The sequence below is a fragment of the Lissotriton vulgaris genome, chromosome 3_1, assembly GCF_964263255.1.
Source record: "Lissotriton vulgaris chromosome 3_1, aLisVul1.2, whole genome shotgun sequence".
In the NCBI taxonomy this organism is placed as follows: domain Eukaryota; kingdom Metazoa; phylum Chordata; class Amphibia; order Caudata; family Salamandridae; genus Lissotriton; species Lissotriton vulgaris.
The window spans coordinates 26,567,922-26,589,610 of NC_141689.1; the positions used below are offsets into that span (position 1 = coordinate 26,567,922).

The following is a 21,689-nucleotide window of genomic DNA, read 5'->3' on the forward strand; positions in this document are numbered from 1 at the left end:
TTCAACACTGTCTGCCACCACACCCTGCAACCACGCCTCCAAGACACATGGATCCAAGACATAGCTCTTGACCGGATAACCTTCTTCCTCACCGGCAGAATGCAGAGAGTCCGCCTCCCCCCTTCAGGTCCAAAGCCAGCACAATCACTTGCGGCGTATCCCAAGGATCAACCCTCTTTAACATCTACATGACATCGCTCGCCAACATCGCCCAAACGCACCGCCTCAACATTGTCTGATATGCCGACAACACCCAGCTGATCCTCTCCCTCACCAAGGACCCAGCCACCGCCAAATCCAACATACATGAAGGAATGAAGGCCATTGCAGAGTGGATGAAGACTAGTCGGCTGAAACTGAACTCGGACAAGACAGATGTCCTCATCCTTGGCTCCACCCCCTCCACATGGGAAAACTCCTGGTGGCCAGCCGCACTGGGAGCTGCCCCGACACTCACCAACCATCCACGCAACCTGGGAGTTATCCTGGACTCGACGCTCACTATGACCCAGCAAGTCAAAGCGGTCTCATCCTGCTGCTTCAACACCCTCTGCATGCTCCATAAGATCTACAGATGGATCCCCACTGAAACCAAAAGAACGGTCACCCAAGCACTCGTCAGCAGCAGGCTGGATTACGGCAATGGCCTGTATGTAGGAACCAGAGCCACACACCAGAAGAGACTCCAACGCATACTAAACACCTCTTCATTCCTCATGCTCGGACTACCTTGTCACAGCCACATCACCACCCACCTGAGAGATCTGCATTGGCTTCTGGTCAACAAGACGATCACCTTCAAGCTTCACACCCATGCTCACAAAGCACTCCACAATTCCGGACCAGCATACCTCAATGAACGACTGTCCTTCTACACCCCGAACTGCCAGCTTCACTCCGCGACCTTGTACTCTCCACCGTCCCACGCATCTGCCGAACAACCACCAGTGGAAGATCATTCTACCACCTCATCGTCAAGACGTGGAATACCCTCCCCATTCACCTGCCTCAAACACATGACCTGCTGACTTTCAGGAGACGTCTCAAGACCTGGCTGTTCAAACAGTAGCTGCTCCCCCCCACTCCACTCAGCGCCTTGAGACCCTCACGGGTGAGTAGCGTGTTCTACAAATGTTTTGATTGACTGATTGAGGTCAGTGTTGAGCTGGGATTTGAAGTTTTTATTTGCCTGGGCATGTGTCAAAGGGTTGTGTTGGTTGTTTTTATTGGCTGTGCCAGATACACAGACACATTTGGTAGTTTTGTAGTGTAGTTGCTTCCGACTGCCATTGCTATTTCCGCACGACTGCCGCGGTCGGACTGCAATAGTAATTTCTCCGCCTCTCCCATTCATCATTGATGACAATCGCGGTGGTCCGAAACAAGCAGTCATACCGCTATCACCACGGTGACATCATATTTGCACTCACAGGAATTCTGCTGGTGTTTTGGCGGTTTGTGACCTTTCCGCGGCGAATATGACCACGGTGGCCTGAATTTCAGGTTTTCCACACGGCGGGCTTTCATGGAATCTGACCGCGGCGGTCGGATTTTTCCAGCAGTACATTAATGTTACCGGCGGTGGTGCCACAGGATATGCGGGCGGTCTTTTCCCATTACCATCTTGGTCGGGATGAAGTTCCGCCCACCAGCGTAATCGGTGCCTAAGACAGAGGGGCAGAGTTTGATTTGAGCATAGGAATAAATTACATGTGGGCATCTGAGTCGTGACACAAGCGACCCTTGTCCCCACCAGGTAGGCCGCTTTCCCTCCGCTCCCCCTCCGCACAGCACCGCCTGTGTGTCCCTGCCCCAGCTGCCGCTGCTGAGGATGTTCGAGGCCCTCTACCACCCGCAGGCTACCACCTTAGCCTTATCCCTGGTGGCCAGTGGTAGGCCATTGGTTTGTTCATCTTCCACTTTATTGTTTTATTGTATTGCCTGTATTTCATTGTTGTGTCTGTGACTGCTGTTGTTCTATCTCACCCCGCTGCCTCTTCGTGGTCCATTCACGTTTTCCTCCCTCTGTTCCCCTTGCTGTCCCAGTGTCTCTCAGCCCGGTTTTTCCTTCTGTACCCCTCGCTACCCCCATGTCTCTCAGACCGGTTTTTCCTTCTGTACCCCTCGCTAACACTTTTGTCTCTGCCCAGTTTTTCCTTCACTACCCCTCGCTGCCCCTGTGTCTCTCAGCCAGTTTTTCCCTGCTTTTCTCCTCACTGACCCATGCCTCTCTGCCCTTTTTGCCTTCTGTTTCTTAGCTGACCAGTGCTCTGGAAACCTTCATTCCTGTCTGTCCGAAATTTACGCCTGGATGAGCAAGTCCTCACTTAAACTAAACGGCTCCAAAACCGAGCTTATGCTTTTAGGGCACAAGCTGACATTGTTATCCAACTCCATTTGACCTGCCTGTATGGGGGCACCCCCCCCCCCTTAAGAAACAAAATTAAGAGCTTAGGGGTTTGGCTTGAACAGGACCTTTCATTTAGAACTAAAGCCAAAAAAACAGCTGGCATCTGCTTTGGCCTACTTCTTTCAGCCAGGACGGTCCTTCCACTTCTTCTTTTTTACTCAAGGAAGCTTCTAATTCAAGGGCTGATCCTGTCAAGGCTGGATTACAGTAACACTGTTTACTTGGGTGCCCCAGAAGCTACAATCAACAAACTTCAACAGATTCAAAATTCCGCAGGGAGGCTGCTCACAGGTACATCGACAAGGTCCTCTGCGAGACCGGCCCTTAGATCTCTCCATTGGCTGCCAATCGGGGAGAGGATAACATCTAAATCTCTGTGTATTGTCCATAAAACTCTGCAGGATAAGGGTTGTCCTATTTTGAAAAGCTTAGTGTCCCCCTATAAGGCTAACAGGACCCTCCGCTCAGATTGTCAATGTTTGGCCAAAATTCCCAGAGTGAAGAGGTCGCGAACAGGAGGTCGTCGATTCTCCGTTAATGCAGCGACTCTGTGGAACTCATTACCGTTGAAGATGCAAGCTGAACCCTGCTATCTACGGTTCCGGAAGCTTCTCAAAACCTTCCTCTTCCCACATGGCCCTTAACCTAATTCTTTTCCCTCAGTATCTTTGGTTCTATAGCGCTGGGATGCCTCCGGGTAACCATGCACACTATAAATCTGCTTCCATTCCATTCCATTCCAGTGTGACTGCCAACATGCCCTAGTAAGTGACTTATAGGATTCGTGTTGACAGATGTGGGTTTTGGAACACCGTGATGGTCCTTTTTTGTGTGTGCCAAAGAATTTTGTGTTATATCATATGCCTCCATTTCATTGCCTGAAGCTCAGCTGAATATCTTAGGCTACCTACTTAACTTAGATTTGTTGACGCACATTGTGAGGATGGTGCCACTACCAAGGACAATGTGTCCTGGGGATATCTCTAGGAGTGGCTGGAATGATATTGCCATGGATATGTGTTGTAATAAGGCCATTCTTTGCTAGACCACCTACTATTTCTGCAAGTCTTAGGGGACATTGTTGTAGTAGTTTTGTGTGCTAATTTGATGATGATATAGTTTAAATGTTTTTGTGTATTGGATTTAAACAGATGCTTTTCAACTATTTGCACTTTTCAGCATTGAATGAGGCTAGCATTGAAGATGTTGCCGGTGACATGGGTAATGCAGCTTGCAAATTGGCTCCTGTAATGAGGATGAAAGCAATGTAATCACTGCCACAGAGTGTGAGAAGCATTCTGCGGGGATCAGGATTCTTCTTGATCAACTGAGTCAACCTCCAGTGACAGCTCTGTGTTGGTGGTAGACACCAACATCTTTGTCTGCCACTGTACCTTTCTTCTACACCTCCCCCTCTACCCCTCCCTACGTATTCCCACCAAGTTGTCCGGCTCCTTGGTACAGGCACCTCCCCCCCTGCCCCTGTGCCCCCAGCTGCCCTGAGTAGGTAGGCTATTAACCTCCTGAGATGAGTCTCTGTTGGGAATAATCCACTGCTGAGTTCCCTCCAGGGTCAGTCCAGTGTGATGGCCCAGACGGTTGACTTATTTGAGGGCATTGACAGTGGTATGTCTGCCCCATACCGATCGTTTCTGGCTCTGGTCACCTCACCAAGAGCAGCCTTCCCCCCAACTGAGCTTTACACCACACCTCATGCCTCCTCCCAAAGCCAAATCCCTTTTCCCATACCTGTCACAGAGCTATACAGATGCAAGCATGCACGCACAACAACATCCACAAGCTCCACACCGTATTGCAAACGCAGTAAGACATCCACGCAATCACCCACAGAACAGATCATCCTCACTAGCACCAGCAGCTCACTCATACCCACAAAGAATTCAGCAACAAACACAGCACAAACGCAACCAACACCAGACTCCCAGATGCCAGCACTATCAACAGACACACCCATGACAGAGACATACAATCCCTCTACTTCCCAAAGCATACCCCTTGTCATCTCACCTGCCCTGGCTCCCATGAATGTCCCTCTGGTTCCCCTTAACCTTGCCTCTAACCTCAGCCACTGCCCCCTCTTCCATAGTCGACCCATATCCTCCCACTGCAGACCCCAGAACTACCTAGTTTATTATTTTTAAGGTGCCTGGCCTGCCCACTAGATGCATCTTCCTGAGGAGTTTCCCTGGCAGTGTCATGTTGGCAAGTAATGTGGTACAGCAATGTGCTGCTCCACATCTGGACTTTGGACTGACCATTGGCCTTCTTGATTTGTTCCTTCAATAAATCTGACATTTGATAATAGTGTGGTAAATTCATTTCATTTAATGGTAAACGCATAATTGGATTTCTGCTATCTTTTGAAGCGCATTGGCGTTCATTTGAAAGGGTTTATTGTGGGTTAACCTTGGCACCTCTTCTGGAGTTCCAGTGGACAAGGAGACATGTTCCTTGATATGAGATGGTGGAAGTTAACATCATGTATGTAACCTGGCATTGTGTTTGTTTACATGAGGTAAATATGTGGGCTTAACCAGTGTTTATCACTTGTACCTTGCCCTTCTTCTACTGATGTATTTTGGATTTGTGTTAGGTGAGTTGCCATTCCCTTGTGTGTTTTCTGCATGGGGATGTATCCATTGAGCAGCGTGTATCTTGCAACTACTCCCTGTAGATGTTTTCCAGATGATATGTTTTCTGCTTGCTTTTCAAAATTGCACGTGATCATTTCATAAGCATGTGTGATATTTTGTTATCCTTTTATTTGTCACTGTGTACAGTTAATTCATGTGACCAGTGTAATTGTAGTTTTTCATCCATGTGTTAGTTAATGTGTGGTCCACTGTCCCAGAGTTTCGTGTTTCCTACAATGGTGGAATGGGTATTGGGAAAGTAGTGTTTATACTATGCTCTCTATCGATTTTTCTCATTGCTTCCATGTGATGCAGAGGAGTGGCATTGCCTTTTGATGTGGGATATGTGTGAGTCCTCTACAGCTGTGAATGCGAGAAGGTGTATTTGAATTTTTAGACCGTTCGATAATGAGGTCAACAATGGGTGGAGGATGTGTACAATGTGATGGTGTGATGTTCAGTGAGTAATTTTGATTAGAGTTTGGATGGCAAGGCAAAATGGTAGTTGTAGTGTTCTCAAGGTACTTTGGCTATATTTCTACAATGATGAGGTGCCCGATTGATGACATATAGTTGCGTAGTTGCTGAGTCATAAAATGTCAAGTGTGTGCGAAATGTAACAGTATGTTGTTGTGTTGGCATTGGTGTGTAAAAATTGATGCAGATGTCACCTTCAGTTTCATCATGATACTGTCACATGTCCATTTGTGTATGTAATTGCTTGTGTTGTACAGATGTATGACACAACGAGGGGACCAAGCATATTTAATCCATCATCTTGTTACTTTACATTAAGATGCAAACCCCCTGTATACTGGATTTGTACTTAGATACCCCACCTCATTTGCCTGAGCTAAGGCATCACTTTGTTTAATTGTGTGAACTATGATAAGTTGGATTTGTGTGACTCACCGGCAATGGTGTCCGTGATAGGGTCTGTTTTGGAGGTTGTCGATCAGGTAGAGCAGTGGCTTGGTGGGTAGGATGGCCTCCATGGCGGCAGGTACCTTGTTGAGGTGAGTGAAAGTGAGTTTCTTCCTTATATCACTCCCTTTTTGCTGCATCTTATCTGGAGGTTAGCCTGTATCACTTCTTCCAGCTGAAATGCAATTTGTGATAGGCCAGGTGGGTAAAGGGGTGGCCTTTGCCTCCCAGAGCCAGATTATGCACAACCGCTACTGCCACACTGTGTGGGGGGTGGCTCTGTTGCAGAGCAGCAGCAATTCTCAGATTGGTAGACATCGTAACTTGTAATAGGGCGGAGTGGACCATGGGGCTCACTGCCATTGCACCACCACCTCCAGAATGGTGTCCATGGACCACCACAATCGAAATCTGGCAATAAATGTTGGCAAGGGGTAGTTTCTTATCAGTTATGGGCACCCATCTTTATATGTAAACTTGGATAATGCCTAGAAATATATAGGAATGCCTTAAAAACCTGAGACTTTCCATGCCTTTGAGCCACATTCCAAGGTCTTGGAGATCTCTGCTTTGTGTCATCTAAAGCGTGTTCAAGAGTAACCCAGGATAATAAATGACTGTGTTCCCTTGATGACCTCCACTATGATGAGGATTGCTACCAAAGCTGTTAGCTAGAAACCCAGAATTAAACCACATCACCCATGAATATATTGCCTCTGCACTACAGTACCAAGGCCTACAAAGGGGGTATAGATATATTAGACACCTCTTGCTTAGCTATGTGGTGTTTGACACATTGAGAACTCTGTTCACACCACAATCATGCATGATTGCTGTCTCATGATTGGCTGCATATCCAAGCTGTCAAACTAGAACATTGTGTGTCAGCCTCAAAGCCCCTAAACAGATCCTTGCCAGCCAGGTCCCTAGGCAGCTGGAGAAGATGGACTTCTCAGTTTGTTTTCCTGAAGTGAGGAACTTGTCCTTATTGCCTCCTAGACAACATTGTCCATGCTCATGTGCTACAGGAAACAAACACAGACCCAAGCTACTTGTCTGAGCACTGCTCACTAGCAAGCTGTAGTTTACTGCCTCCTCATGGATAGAGGTGAGAATCAGTCTCCATGAAATCAGAACTGGGAAATCTACAACTAATCAGTATAGCTTGTCATAACCACATTTAACTGTTCAGAGGGAAACCACCAGCTTTGCAGCTTTTGCCCCCCCTCCAGAGACCTTACTGCCTGACAGGTGATAACTTCCTCTGCAATTTGCCTCAGGTCACACACACAGTCAACAATTTGGACACTTAAGTCCAGTTTGTTTCTGATGAGGTGTTGAAGGTGTACAGGTCTCCCTTTGCGGAACTGCAAGCTGTGCGTTTCATGATCAGGACGTTAGTTTGTGTCTGCAGTCTATGTCCTCAATGAGGAGAATAATAAGTTAAAGCCCTTCTTTCTATCACTCCTTACATCACAACAGCTAGAGTTGTACCCCAAACAACATGTCAAAAACACATTCACAATATCACTTCTTTGACATGCACCACATAAATAATCTGGGCACTGGTGACTTTTGCTATCAGGAAGAACAAGTTTGTTGAAGCTATTTACACTATTCCAACCCAATTGAACACCATACATATAACAATACACCCAGTGACAATGATACTTTCACATAGTATAATATCAATGCTTTTAGCACCTGCAGCTTCCCATTTGTGTGTGTTTATGCCACATTCCGTTACCATTATCTATTTTTAAATGCACTTTTGTATGTGGATTCATGGTATCAGTAGAGACTCATTTATTGCAACACAGTCTAAGGAGAATACATACAACACCTTTAAATTTCGTGTCAACTGGTAGTGTTAATGGTATTGTTCTAATTGCTAAGGTATGAATTTCATGAACCATGGGCCAAATTAGCTCTTTATCTTTCAGGCCATCCTTCCGCCATCTTCGGCACCTGCTGGCTCTAATCTATGCCATAGAAGAGATCAACGGAAACCCTAATCTCTTAGGAAACTTTACACTGGGTTATCAGATCTATGATTCTTGCAATAGTGTGATGAAAGCTCTTCAAGCCACGTTAAACATATTGTCAAAGAGGGAGTATCCAGTTCCAAACTACAGCTGTCAGAGTAATGGCACACTGGTTGGCTTTATTGGAGACCTGTCATCTACAACATCCTTCTCTATAGCCCAGCTCCTAGGAATCTACAGATATCCTCAGGTAGGAAACGTGTTTGGTGTGTGAACATCTTAAAGATTTGTGTGTTTACGCAACCCGTTTAGGCCATTCTTGAAAATGGATGTCCTGTTCACTGTAAACATCTGAAATAAGGAAAATAAACAAAGCAGGGGTACAACATGTTGATGACATTAGTAGACTGAAATGGGACTAAGGAGCTTGTATCGTTGTCTGCAGTGGATCTGTACTGAAAGTTTGGGGTGACTGTTCCCAGTGGAGTAGAAATTAGCTTGATTTAAAGGTGACAAATCTCTTTCTAGAGTGACATAGACTGTGATAAACAATGAACCCACCTTGTTCAGTCCACCTTGGCCTCCTTTCCTATGCCCTTATTGGTCTCTCCCCCACCTTTCACCACTGACTCTATTGCTGTAACTTCAGTCCTCATTGCGATATCGGGAGGAAAAGCCTCCGCCCGACATTTGAAATTTCCTCGACTGAGTCGGAACCCTTCCGACCGACTCGGTCGGTTTACAATGTGTTCATGGTAGGAAGGTAAACTGTGCAGTTATTCCAAATCTGTCATGACTGGCTCTCGGAGAAGTTGTGTCAGTCAGAACTGCATCCTGCTCCTCTAGTAACATTGTTTCCAGCTGACAACAAGATTGATTTCAAACAGCCTTTCTGAGTCGGTCTGTCTGACATGAAAAGGCTGTCAGAAAGTGAATTTGGGGGGCACTAGCAGGCCCCCCCTTAATCCTGCGGCCTCCAGTTGGGGGCCGAGGGGGTACCTGAGGAACCCCCCTGTAAAACCCTGCACTGTCTGGCTGGGACAATGGGGTGCCTGCAACAGGGTGCTTGGTTTTACACACACAACCCATTTCCAGATGGAAGTCTGTGTTAAATGGCAGAACACAGTGACATTGTAATAAGGTCCTAAGGGTCTCTCTCTCCTTCCTTTCTTTCCATAACCTCACCCCACAGACTGCTGCCTGCCACTGTTTCCATTGGCTTCACTCATTCTAAAGAATTGCACCAAGATTGGCAAAATCATCTTGGAATTTTAGATTGTGTACTTTTAAGATGGTAATTACATTACGTGTGGACTCAACATGACTGTAATGTTGGAACAGTATACAAATAAGTGCACAAAATACATGCTTTAGCATTCTAAAATAGACTTCCCATTTTATTTAGATATACCATGACTTCAATCTTGGAAAGATATATTGTATGCTTTATAGTAACACTCTTACAAGGTGGCTATCAGCTTTCACCAAGACACAAAATCATGGCAATGTTGGAAGAATACAAGTTTTCACTCCAAGATATGCGCTTGCTGTAACTTTTTCAGTGTTTGTTGGACCGACCATTAACCATTTGCAGAGACAACTAGCAATGTCATTAATTGGCAAAGCAAGACTGATTGGCTTTGCCAATGAAACTAATGAAGGTGTCTGCTCCTGGGGGGAATGGGTTAGATTCTGGTAGGGAACAGAATGCACCCCTTTTGTGCTGAGATAATGCCAACCGCAGTAAGGAGTTCTGAATATGGTTTTGCCTTGGGCTACATAATATATTTCTCCCCTCTGTTCTCCTCCTTTCCAGCACTCTCTCTATGCCTGGAGAACTCAGCCAGCACAGCCATTGGAAAACACAATTCAATGTCATAGAGCCCTTATGCAGCACTTTGATCATTTAAGCTGTTTGTGATTGTCCTAAAGACCAAACGGTTACAGTAATTAGTTTTGCCATTTCCAAAGGTTCTGCCTATTCAATGGATAGTTCTCACTCATGTTTGTAGTGGCTTTTCCAAGACATCATCACAACATGTAAATGACCCATATTGTTAGTCCATATAATGTCTGTTTTTAATTTCTGCAAGAAGAACATATGCTTGTTCTTCAGAACAAGACAACGCGGACAAAGAAATCCTCTGATGATGAGCAGCAAAACGCAGAGTCATCTAGAGAAGCACTGGAACAGTAGACCACTGCACATTCCTTTCACACTGTGCTGCCCTTTAAACGAAAAGATGACTTGGACCAGTGCAGAGCTACCAATGAGCCCAGAATCCCAGACATGAATCCTGAGAAGCTATTTGAGAAATGAGATAACAATTGGTCAGATGGAAGATGGTATTGTTTTCAACAAGGTGGAACGCCCATAATGTTCTCTTTCTGGGAGCACCTCAATTTCACATTTGTAGCTTTGAATACATTCTGAATAGGCCCTTTATTCTACGTACATTATAAGAAGGGAAGAACTAAGCATGAATAAAATGTTATTATAGATAAAGGAACCGATTACGTGATTATGATGGTAGTTTCCTACTGCCATTTTGTAATTGCCTTTCCGGCACAAAAAGGCAGTGGAAACAGCTTTGGGGAGTACCCAGCAGGGCCCCCATGGGTGAAAGGCCACATATTGGTATCCTCAGGGGCACCTATAGTGCCCTCATGTTGATCCCTGCACCCAGTGGCAGGTACCTTGAGGTACCTGGCTTGGGTGCAGGGATGAACTGCACCTTAGCATTTTGCTATGAGAGCATGCATTCCATTCAGAATGCATGTTCCCGTAGCAAAGTATAGGTTTGCAACCAAACTCCCGTTCAGTCGCATCCTTATTCCTGGGCTGGAACCGCCAACTGGAGGTCTTTAGGTATCAGTTTCAGACGGATGCCCGGCGGACTCAGGTCCGTCTGGTATTGTAATCCCCCCTAAGATGCAATGAATAACAAGTCATCTCTTAACAATAAAATGATATATCATATAATCTATACTACTAGTATAAAGAGAGAACAGAAACCTTTTGGCAAGGTAAACACGGGAACCACAGCTCCAATCTACACACCCAATACATAGTTGGAATCCTCAGGGTGTGTAGATGGACATAGGCGACATAAAAATTTTTAAAAACGTAAATTAAAAAATTTAAATTTCAAAACAAAGTAGTCCCCTAAAACTAGCGCCGGCCGCGACGTAGCACTGACCGCAACCTAGACGTGATGACGACATGCAGGGGAGGAGCGGTGATGTGCGGCGAGAAGTGACGGTGGAGTCCGGAGTGGGCGGCTCAGGTAAGGCAAAGAGCGGCGAGGAGTGGCGGTGAAGTCCGTTGCGGGCGGCTCAGGTAAGGCAATGGCAGGCTGGAGGGGGGAGGCGGGCGACAGGTGGGAGGATCGAGGCGCGAGTCGGGAGGCATGAGACGGGCTGGGCAATGTCGGGGCAGGAGGCGGGCTGGGCAATGTCGGGGCGGGCGGCGGGGGGCGGCAGCGAGGCTGGAGGCGAAAAGGATGCGGTCTGGGCAATGTCGGTGCGGGCGGGAGTGCACAGAGCCTTAAAATGCTGCCCCCAGCCCTCTTCTGCCCCGGGCAAACCTGGGGCAAGCTGCTAGTATGAAATATTATAAAACAATAGTGAAATATGAAAAATAGCCGAGAGAAAAGAATGGGAAAGGGAATAACAATGGAAAAGGAGAGTTTCACATTTGTCAGTGTTTATAACCCAAAATCTTAGAAACATTATTTACTTCATTAAAAATAGCTTTGGGGAGTACGCAGCAGGGCCCCCATGGGTGCAAGGCCACATATTGGTATCATCAGGGGCACCTATGGTGCCAACATGTTGATCCCTGCACCCAGGGGCAGGTACCTTGAGGTGCCTGGCTCGGGTGCAGGGATGAACTGCACCTTATCATTTTGCTATGAGAGCATGCATTCCATTCAGAATGCATGCTCCCATAGCAAAGTATAGGATTGCAACCGAACTCCTGTTCAGTCGCATCCTTATTCCTGGGCTGGAACCGACGACTGGAGGTCTTTAGGTATCAGTTTCAGACGGATGCCCGGTGGACTCAGGTCCGTCCGGCATTGTTATCCCCGTAAGACGTAATGAATACCAAGTCATCTCTTAACAATAAAATGATATATCATATAATATGAAATATCATAAAACAATAGTGAAATAGTAAAAATAGCTGAAAGAAAAGAATGGGAAAGGGAATGACAATGGAAAAGGAGAGTTTCACATTTGTCAGTGTTTATAACCCAAAATCATAGAAAAATTATTTACTTCATTAAAAATAGTCAGCAACAAAGAGGATCAGTTAGATACAAACAAAAAATGTGTTTTGCATATAGAGCTAATTTAATGTCTGTCTCTTACCATATTAAAAGCCTTTGCCACATTTTGCCAAATCCCAAAGAGGAAAGGTTCTAAAGCCAAAATAAAAAGCTGAGTCAAAAGCAGACAGCCTTGCCTGCACCTCTGTATATATATTAGGCATCAGAGATGAGTATAGGAGAGTATCCAAACTAAGAAAATACTGACCAAAACCAAACCATTTAAGAGCAGTGAAAAGGAAGGACCAATTCATATGGACAATAGCTTTCTATAGAGGTCCCTGCTGAAGAATATTTAAATTATTGTGGTTTGCTCATTATATTAAGATAACGTCGTCCATCAGGTTCCTGCCACTAACAAATCCTGTTTGTTCTCAACCAATAAGCCAAACAGCAATGAGTTTTCCAAAAATGTTATAATCCAGATGGTCTATAATTTTTGCAAAATGTGGGATCTTCACCCTCCTTAGGATAAGTAGGATTAAAGCTTCCTAGAATGTTCCCTTTGTTGATTTATTATTATTAAACATGAAAATAACTTGATAGGTTTAAGTAATTGGATTTTTGAAATTCAATTGGTAATTCAATAAGACCTAGAGCATTGCCTTTCTTGACTACATTCATTGGCATGATGTAATGTAATGTAAATTGATACTTGTATAGCGCACTACTCACCCGCAAGGGTCTCAAGGCGCTTGTACGAATACAGCTGTGAAACCCATCCTGGCTTTCCCTGTGAGGCGTCCACGCCTTGGCACCCCCAAGGTGGAGGCCAGGCATCCTTAGCGTTGTGGGGGCCGTTGTGGAGATTAAGCAAGCTATTGTCCAGAGTTGCAGAGTGGGACTCCATGATTGGAATAGGCACTGAGGCGAGAATTATCAGGTCTGTGCAATTTTGAGCCCAAGACCCGCCGAGGCGGGGAATTGAACCCTGGTCCCGGGCTAGACCTCTGCATCAGGGTCTGCCGCTCTAATCATTGAGCCACACTTCTCCACTGACTTCATGAACAGTAATCTTCTCTTTCCAAAGGATAGAGGTCAATAGAGGAGTTGTGTTCTTTATAAATAGAAGATAGAAATTGTGAAAGTTATTGAGGAAAAAGGGAGTGATTCTTAAGTGCATAAATTAGAATAACAGGATTTAAATTCCTTCAAGACTTCAGAGTATTCAACTGGAGGGTTATTGTCCTCCTTTAAAACAAAGTCCACTCTAATGCACTCTTTCCGAATCTTAAGACAATTGGTTAAGGTTTTACTGGCTTTGTTGTCAGCTGCAATATTTGGCACCAGACTTAACCCCTTAAGTGCTGCGTCGGTGCGTTGGCCAATGGCAGCACTACCTCCCCAGTGCTGCGCACGACCATTGGACGTCGATTCAGCACTGGTTTCAATGGACAGAGAAGCACTGGGGAGGGATGTTTACTAGCATCTATGAGATTAAGTAAATAAACAGTTGCATGTTCAGCAGAAATCTCAATAAAATGGCTTTTAGCATTAAGTAACTTATTAAGGTGGAATTTGAAATTAGAAGTATACTATAAATGTTCCAAATGTTTAATGTTTTTTTTTAAAGTTCAATAAACTTATCAGTATTAAGTTTACATTTCCTGGCTGTACTTAGACAAAATATTGAAGCCAAAATATCATGCTAGCAAAATATTGTGATATAGAAAGGTCGTCTGCAAGAATATCATTGTCAAGAAGATCGATTTCACGAAAATAATATCAATTTTGAAAACATCGAAGTCATTAATAGTGTGTACAAAAATATAGTTGTTAATAATATCATTTTAAATACTGTGTAATATATTTTAGTATACATTTAAATGTATATCCTGTAAAGTTTTTGAATAATTATTGTTTATGTTTTTAATTATACTTGTATATTTTTAGTAGATAACAAGTTTCATGGTATTAAAATGTTTGATTTTTAGTACCGTAGCTAGTTGTGGGTTTATAGGGGTACTGGGTGGAAATTAATGTTATTATAATTAATAAACAATTAGTTGTTTATTAATATTAATTATTTATTTGATAATCAATGATGTTAATTATGCAATATGTTTTTTAAAGTTATATTCTAGTTGTGGGTTTATAGGCATTCAGGGGGCAATAATTTAATTATAATTAAATAATAACAATTTGTTTTTAATTAATATCAACAATTTGATACCTTATTAAGTTAATTGTGACATTTCTTTATTAAGTAAAATGTTATGTGCTGGTTGTGGGTTTTGTAGGAGTATAGAGTGAGAAGTAAATTAATTTTAATTAAGTAATAGTTCTTTTTTAATTTATGTTAATTATAAATTGAAAATTAATTATGTTAATTATGAAAATACTGTTTTGTTAAGTACATTTTAGGAGCGGGTTGTGTGTATTATAGGGCTATATTGTGAGAATTAACTTAATTATATTTTAGGGCCTGATTACAATCTCGTTGTGAAAGCCTTACCAATGACTCGATTCGGGAATGCCTTCCAAAGGACTCGTACGTGCGCAGTCCGAACAACGGAGTACGATGCAATGCATGTCAATTCCAAATGACTCACACAGAGAACAATATGAATGTCTGAAGTATGGAAACAATACGTCTGAGCGAATCCTCCTTAAACAAAGCAGATGCGACCCACTCAGAAGTAAATACTGAAAGATGGCTTAGCGTGTATGGGAAAACTCTGACCACCCCGCAAATACATGATTAAGCATCTGGTGCTGTCAACATAAAGTATTGGTTTTGATCAGTAAAGTAAAACAGAAACAGACAGAAAATGTCCAAACAAGCATTAACAATACAAAAAACAAATCTAATCATCAACCACACCCACAGCTCTATGCATATAAAGAGCCAAAATCATGAAGTTTACAGAGAAGAAGCTGGAAGTGAAATTATCACAGTAGAACCACAACTATTTAGGAACGTAGTCCAACAGACCCCCGTCCCAGAGAAATAAGATATGGGAGAGGATAGTCAACAAAGTGAATGCTCGAGCACTTTGCCTTGGCACAATGGATAATATCAGGAACATGGTACTATGATGTGCGAAGGAGGGTCAAGAAGCTGCAGGCCAGAGACCATGCCCTGAGTCAGGGGACCGGTGGTGACCCTCCTGCTCCACTCATGCACTTCACTTCCTGGATGGAGTAGGTGCGCGCCATCCTTCCGCCGGAGGGCGTCTATGTAATACCAAGAGCACCAGAGCCTGCTGAGTACATACTCAAATAGCCAATAATGTTAACAAATACACAGATACACTCAAACATTGTTAACAAAGCTAATAAAACAAGAGCAAAAGAGCGTGTAGTGTGTATGCCAATTTGACTAACAATATACCTGTATAGTAACTATAAAATCTCACCATTTCAGAACATGTACATTCTTATTGCTAACTCACAGCAAACTATGGGATCTGAACACCAGTCACTTGTGTCAGCCATCTGTCTGCACACATTCACTCCCAGGAAAGTTGAGTCATAGGAAGGGTGTCTAGGATGGCTGGGAAGGTAGGTGTGGGTACAAGCTCGAGGGGAGTTGTAGTCACACCTAACACTCATCCTCACACACATTCCAAATTGTGCATCTGGGCCTATGGCTACATCACAGTGTAGGGAGGTGTTCTTACAAGATGACTTGCACTGCTAGAAGGTGTTGATCCTGAAGCAAAATACCATAGCTGTGACCCAAACTGACATCATGGCCTTGTGCTCCTCACACCAGTCACCAATTTCACCCATCTTGCTGCTACTCTCAGTGAATGCATAGTGACAGGTGTGTTGTTTGGTCTGGCTCGGAAGGTGTATGGAAGACAGGGCCTGATGGAAGTTGGAGTCATAGCACACATCCCTACACACACTCAAAGCAACCTTTTCGTCAGGGCCAATGGCTACCAGAGAGAGAATGGAAGTGCACCAGCATGATTGAAGGACTGGGCTATTCTAAGGCCCAGCGGTGCCAGGGGTCAACACCTGAAACCTTCGTGGGTTACCTGTTCCGGCGTGCAAATGACAGAGACACGGGACACTTCCTTCGGCATCAAAAATCGAGGTTTATTTAATGCAGGGAACACAGAAGTCACAAGAAGTACAACGCATGTAGGTTCTAGGAGACTGCTTCAAATTGCAACTGTGGATCGCTCCTTTTATACATATTTCTGTCATAGCACAACATGGCGAACAAAAGGTTACAACTCAGTTCCCACAGTAAGCTTCAAAAGGGTTGCTTTCATGTATTCAGGGTCCCGGAGCATAATTACAGTAGCATCGCCGGTTCCCAACTGTAAAAGTACATTATCCCACCATTAAGTACATTCCATTCCGGCTGTAAACGAGTTAAGGAAGAAGTCAGAAACAGGTGCAAGGGAAGACAAACATAGTCAACAGATTGAAAAGAGTGTAAGGAGGGTGATATCGGAAACACAATTGCAGGATCAAAGGAGACATGCCTAATGCATGCACGGCTGAAACAATAGACCGGCACGGCAAGATGAGCCTTGAGCAGGGCCATCTGCCTTTGCAGTGTCATCCCCCTCGTCATAAAGACACCCTCAAAGGAACACGTGTCTTCCGCAAGATCTTGGGAATCCCAGGGTCACGAAGCGGACAGTGTCCGTTCGCTGGCTACTTGAGGGCAAGAGACAAAATGGATGCCGTATCTAAAATGGAACCCATGGGTTCAGATGAAGAAACCCACGAATAAGACGAACTGTTCAGACCAGCGTAGTGAAAATGCGTGCACCCACTAAACTCGTCATTTGCGATTCATAGATACCAAACTCGTCCATATTCGAACGAGTCGAAAACACCACTTATAATTGTCACGAAACCTCAGACGCTCCTTTTGCCCTCATGTAGGCAAGCACTAGTCGATATCAGAATTGATCTCGATATTCATCAGATCATTCAGATGTTGCTGCAACATCATTCTATCCATCAATGCTTCCTTGGTAACAGATGGCCGTCTTATACACGTCGTAGCACAGAGGCCACATAAGACAGGACCACACTGCACACAAAGACAACAAGTGAACAGAAATGCTACAACAACCCCAATGATCATCAGAATCTTCCAACCCCACGTCGACATCAGGCCCCAAAACCATCCTAGTAGCGTCCAATCACCTACGTCCACGTGTATGGACTCGGAGATCTTATGCAACTTGGAAATGGCTTGATAGACAGTTGGAGCATTATCAGGGATGAAAATACAGCAACTCGAATGGATCACCTTACATACACCACCTCTATCTGCAAGAACAACATCTAAAACCATACGGTTTTGTAACGTCATAAGCCTGTCCGCCTGAAGCTCTGCTGTCAGATTACCAAGGGCACTTGCTGTTATATTAGCAGTCGATTACACCACTCGGGTCAACTGTCTCAGGTTCCTACTATTGATCATAGGTCCCCAAAACGGCAAGAAACCCTTAAAGAAGTCTCCTGCTTCTTGACCGGCAGTGTCTTCTTCGCTAATAATGCCTCTCACAACTGTAGTATTGTGATAGTCTGACCCAACTGTGAAAGTCGGTGGCAACAAGTTCGCAATATAACAGGTGCCCGAGAAGTCACGAGGCAACCATGTATATGCGCGGTCGTAACACACAAAGTATGTACCCTTGGCAGTCAAAAGAGCAGGGGAAGAGGACATTGGTAAAACATACGTTTCAGTGCAAGCACTCCTCCCGAGCTGAGCTCGCGGACTTCGGCAAGACCTTTCAAGCAGAAATTACCGAGATGGGGTACGATCCAGATCGGAGACGAGCTTTTAAGCTGTCTATCACCCACTGACATGCTATACTCAGCCTCACTCAGATCCCTGTATGCTCGCACCTCTTCCTCTGGAATAAGCGATGTGTCAAAAATATCTCTATCTAAGTCAGCAATCGCTCTTGCCAAAGGCTTGTGGTACGGGCCAGGACCATGATCTGCAGTGCGTGGCTCTCGATGGGGGTAGGAATCTAGTGCGCTACGAAACATAGTTTGGAATGCTCGAGCTGACCCCTGGGAACTATAAGGAAGGACCAAATACGGAATTCCCCGATCCATGGTATGTGGCATTAATTTACACACCCAACAGTTAGTAGTGTTCATCACCAACTGATGTTGATGAAGTAGCTGAACAAAGGAGTTATTCATGAATTCCGCACGTCTAACCTGTTCGTGTTGGGGAAGAGGGTGAAAGGAATGTGGAGAAACAGTGGGAGTAGGTTTCGGTTCAGAAAAAGAAGTAGGTAAAGCAGAAGGCAATAACGACTGTAATCCAAAATATACTCCACCCACCAATAGCATGGAAACAGTTAAGAACAGCAGGAACACCTGAAACAGAAAGCATTTAGTTCGTACAACCCTGTGTAGTGTTGATCTTTGTGCTAGAGTCTTCTCCACTTCCGACAACTTTGAGAATTCCATCCTCTAAAAAACCGTCCGGAACGTTCTTGACACACTTCGTTCTGAGTAGCGATTATCAATTCCCAGGAGTTCCCAGGAACCGACAAAAGTACCGACCTAGTGTCAGGAACCTGCTAAACAGAAGGAAGTACCCGCACGGCCCTACGGTCAACCCGGATGTAAGGTTCTTTAATCAAACATTCAAATGTAATACAAAATCTCCTAGCTGTAGAAAAACACACGTGGAAAAGAACTCAAAAATTAACAGAGGCTACAATTGGTCATAATGTTCAAAATGACAATGAGGGGTAATATGAATTTCAAAAAGGGGAGAAAAAACAAAAAGTGCCTTATTAGTCTTTGTTATGAGAGCGAAGAAAATATCTGCTTCTTCCTGGACGAGTCTGCTCTTCGAATATTTGTTCAGGTTGCGAAACAGAGTCCTGTCGATCAGATGATAGTTCAAGTCTTGAGTTTTCCAATTAAAAAGGTTCAACAAATTTATCTGACTGCACTGAAGTGTCTCCTACAGGCATCACTGAACGGCACAAATTTTACTGGAGTTTCTGTTTCCGTTGTGGCGATGCCAGTCCTCACCCACGAATCTGCTGGTAAAGGTATAGGCACCTTTTTGGTGTGGGTGGCGTGCACCCAATTTTTCCGGCCTTCCAAACGAACTGCAGTTCTCGTGGCGAGGAGGACCTGGAAGGGGCCCACGTATCTCGGCTCCAAATTTCGCTTCCTGCCAAAATTACGGGTAACTACCCAGTCACCCAGTTGGAGCCGATGTCCAGGACCCTCTGTCTGTGCCGGTAGTGCTTCAAAGACCTGTTGATGAATTAACCTCAGTTTAGCAGTCAGATCATGGAGATAATCAATTAACATTGGGTATTCAAGACTATCGAAGGCCTTAGGCCTAGGGACTCCCCAAACATTCGCAGGACGGCCGAACACAATCTCATATGGGCTAAGCCCTACTCGAGAGTGTACAGTCGCCCTGGTTGACAAGAGAGCCAGAGGCAAGGCATCGGGCCATGATAAACCAGTCGTAGCTTGGATTTTAGCAAGTTTCAGTTTTAGAGTACCGTTGTACCCTTCAACTAAACCTGCTGACTGGGCATGGTTGGCACTGTGGAATTTTTGTCTAATTCCAAGGCCCTTACACACACTCTTCATCACATTCCCCACAAACTCACTTCCGTTATCTGACCATACAATCCGTGGCATTCCATACCGAGGAAAGTATTCCTTCAGTAGGACTTTCGCTGTGGACAGGGCAGTATTGTCTTTGAGAGGATAGGCTTCAATCCACCTGGAGAATGCGCAAACCACGACTAAAACGTACTTCAGATTATTGCATCTCTCCATATGGATGAAGTCCAGTTGGATAACCTCAAAGGGACATGTAGGAGGAGCAAAATGGCCAGGTGGAGTAGGAGTGCCCTTGCCGGGATTGTACATCATGCATACCATACAATTCTTAACCACTCTCTCCCCACACTTAGCGATACCATCATTCTTCCATACAGGGGACAGCAACTTGCAGATACCTTTCGCGCTAATATGTGACAAACCGTGTGCCATAGTCACAACAGCTAGCACATATGCATCCGGCAACATCCACTTCTGACTTTCCGACAAATCAATCCAACATCCGTGCGCATCTAACTTTCCTGTACTTTCTTTCCACTTAGTCTTTTCAGTTTCGGTGGCCTCATTCTGAATCGCTTTCACGCTCTCAACAGTGTCCTCACACATACCAGTCTCTACCGGCCACCTCACTGAACTCGTAACATACATTCGGGTTGCAAATTTTCTAGCTGTCTCTTTAGCGATCTCGTCCGCAAACGCGTTACCACGACCAACATCATCCGTCACCTTTCGATGCGCGCTGCATTTAATAATCGCCACCTGCTTAGGCAAAGTCAATGCATCCAAAAGATCGTTCACGAGCTGTCCGTGTTGGATCTTCGTACTATGCGATGTCATAAACCCTCTTTCTCTCCACAGACGTCCAAAGCTATGTGCAACGCCAAAAGCATATTGACTATCAGTAAACACATTCACTCGCTTTCCCTTCGACAAAACACACGCTCTCGTCAACGCAATCAACTCTGCCGCCTGTGCGGAATTCTGACTCAATCTCGCAGTTTCCACAACCGTACTCAACGTCACCACAGCATACGCAGTCGTCACATCACCATTCGGCAACTTAAAACACGAACCATCAACACACAAAGTACCATCGGGATCTGCCAATGGAGTGTTTTTTAGGTCAACACGACCCTTCGTTTCTTCCTCAGTTCGCAAATAACAATCATGTGGTGGTACATCATCTGATTCCATATTAGTTGGCAACAACGTCGCCGGGTTTAAGACATTACAGCGCTTTATTTGTATATGACTTGCCAAAAGCGTCAACTCATAACCAGACAACCTTGCGCTCGTCAAGTGTTGAGTCTTTGTACGATTTAAGAGAGTGTCAACTGCATGCGGAACCATTCTCGTAAGCATATTATCCATGACCAATCCTGCAGATTGTCGAATGGACACCGCAGCCGCCGCTGTCGCTCTTAGACAACTCGGCAATGCTCTAGCTACTGGGTCCAAGGTCGAGGAAAAATATGCACATGGACGCTGCTTACCACCAAATTGCTGCATCAAAACACTCAACGCACAACCCTCTCTCTCGTGAACGTATAGTGTAAACGGCTTGCTGTAGTCAGGAGTACCTAACACAGGAGCCGAACACAACGCATCACGCAATTCAGAAAAACTCTTCTGACACTCTTCAGTCCATGGCAAAGGACTTGGAATATCCTTGCATGTGAGGGCTACCAATGGCTTCGCTAGCAATGAAAAATTTGGAATCCATTGTCTGCATTATGACGTGATACCTAGGAAGGCACGCACATCTCTCTGAGTTGTTGGCACAGTCATTCGAGCGATCGCTGCAATTCTCTCTGGGGTCAACCTTCTTCCCTCATTTGACAATAAGTGA

At 44.7% G+C, this 21,689-nt stretch overlaps 1 protein-coding gene across 1 annotated transcript in view; it reads left to right on the forward strand.

The window, feature by feature from the left end:
- The window catches only part of LOC147725849 (extracellular calcium-sensing receptor-like), a 333,094-nt gene that overhangs the window by 112,146 nt on the left and 199,259 nt on the right, over window positions 1–21,689 (forward strand). Inside the window, exon 2 of the mRNA XM_086963374.1 lies at window positions 7,932–8,223. Within this exon, the coding sequence (XP_086819500.1) occupies window positions 7,932–8,223 (292 nt within the window). The remainder of the gene's footprint in view (window positions 1–7,931; window positions 8,224–21,689) is intronic.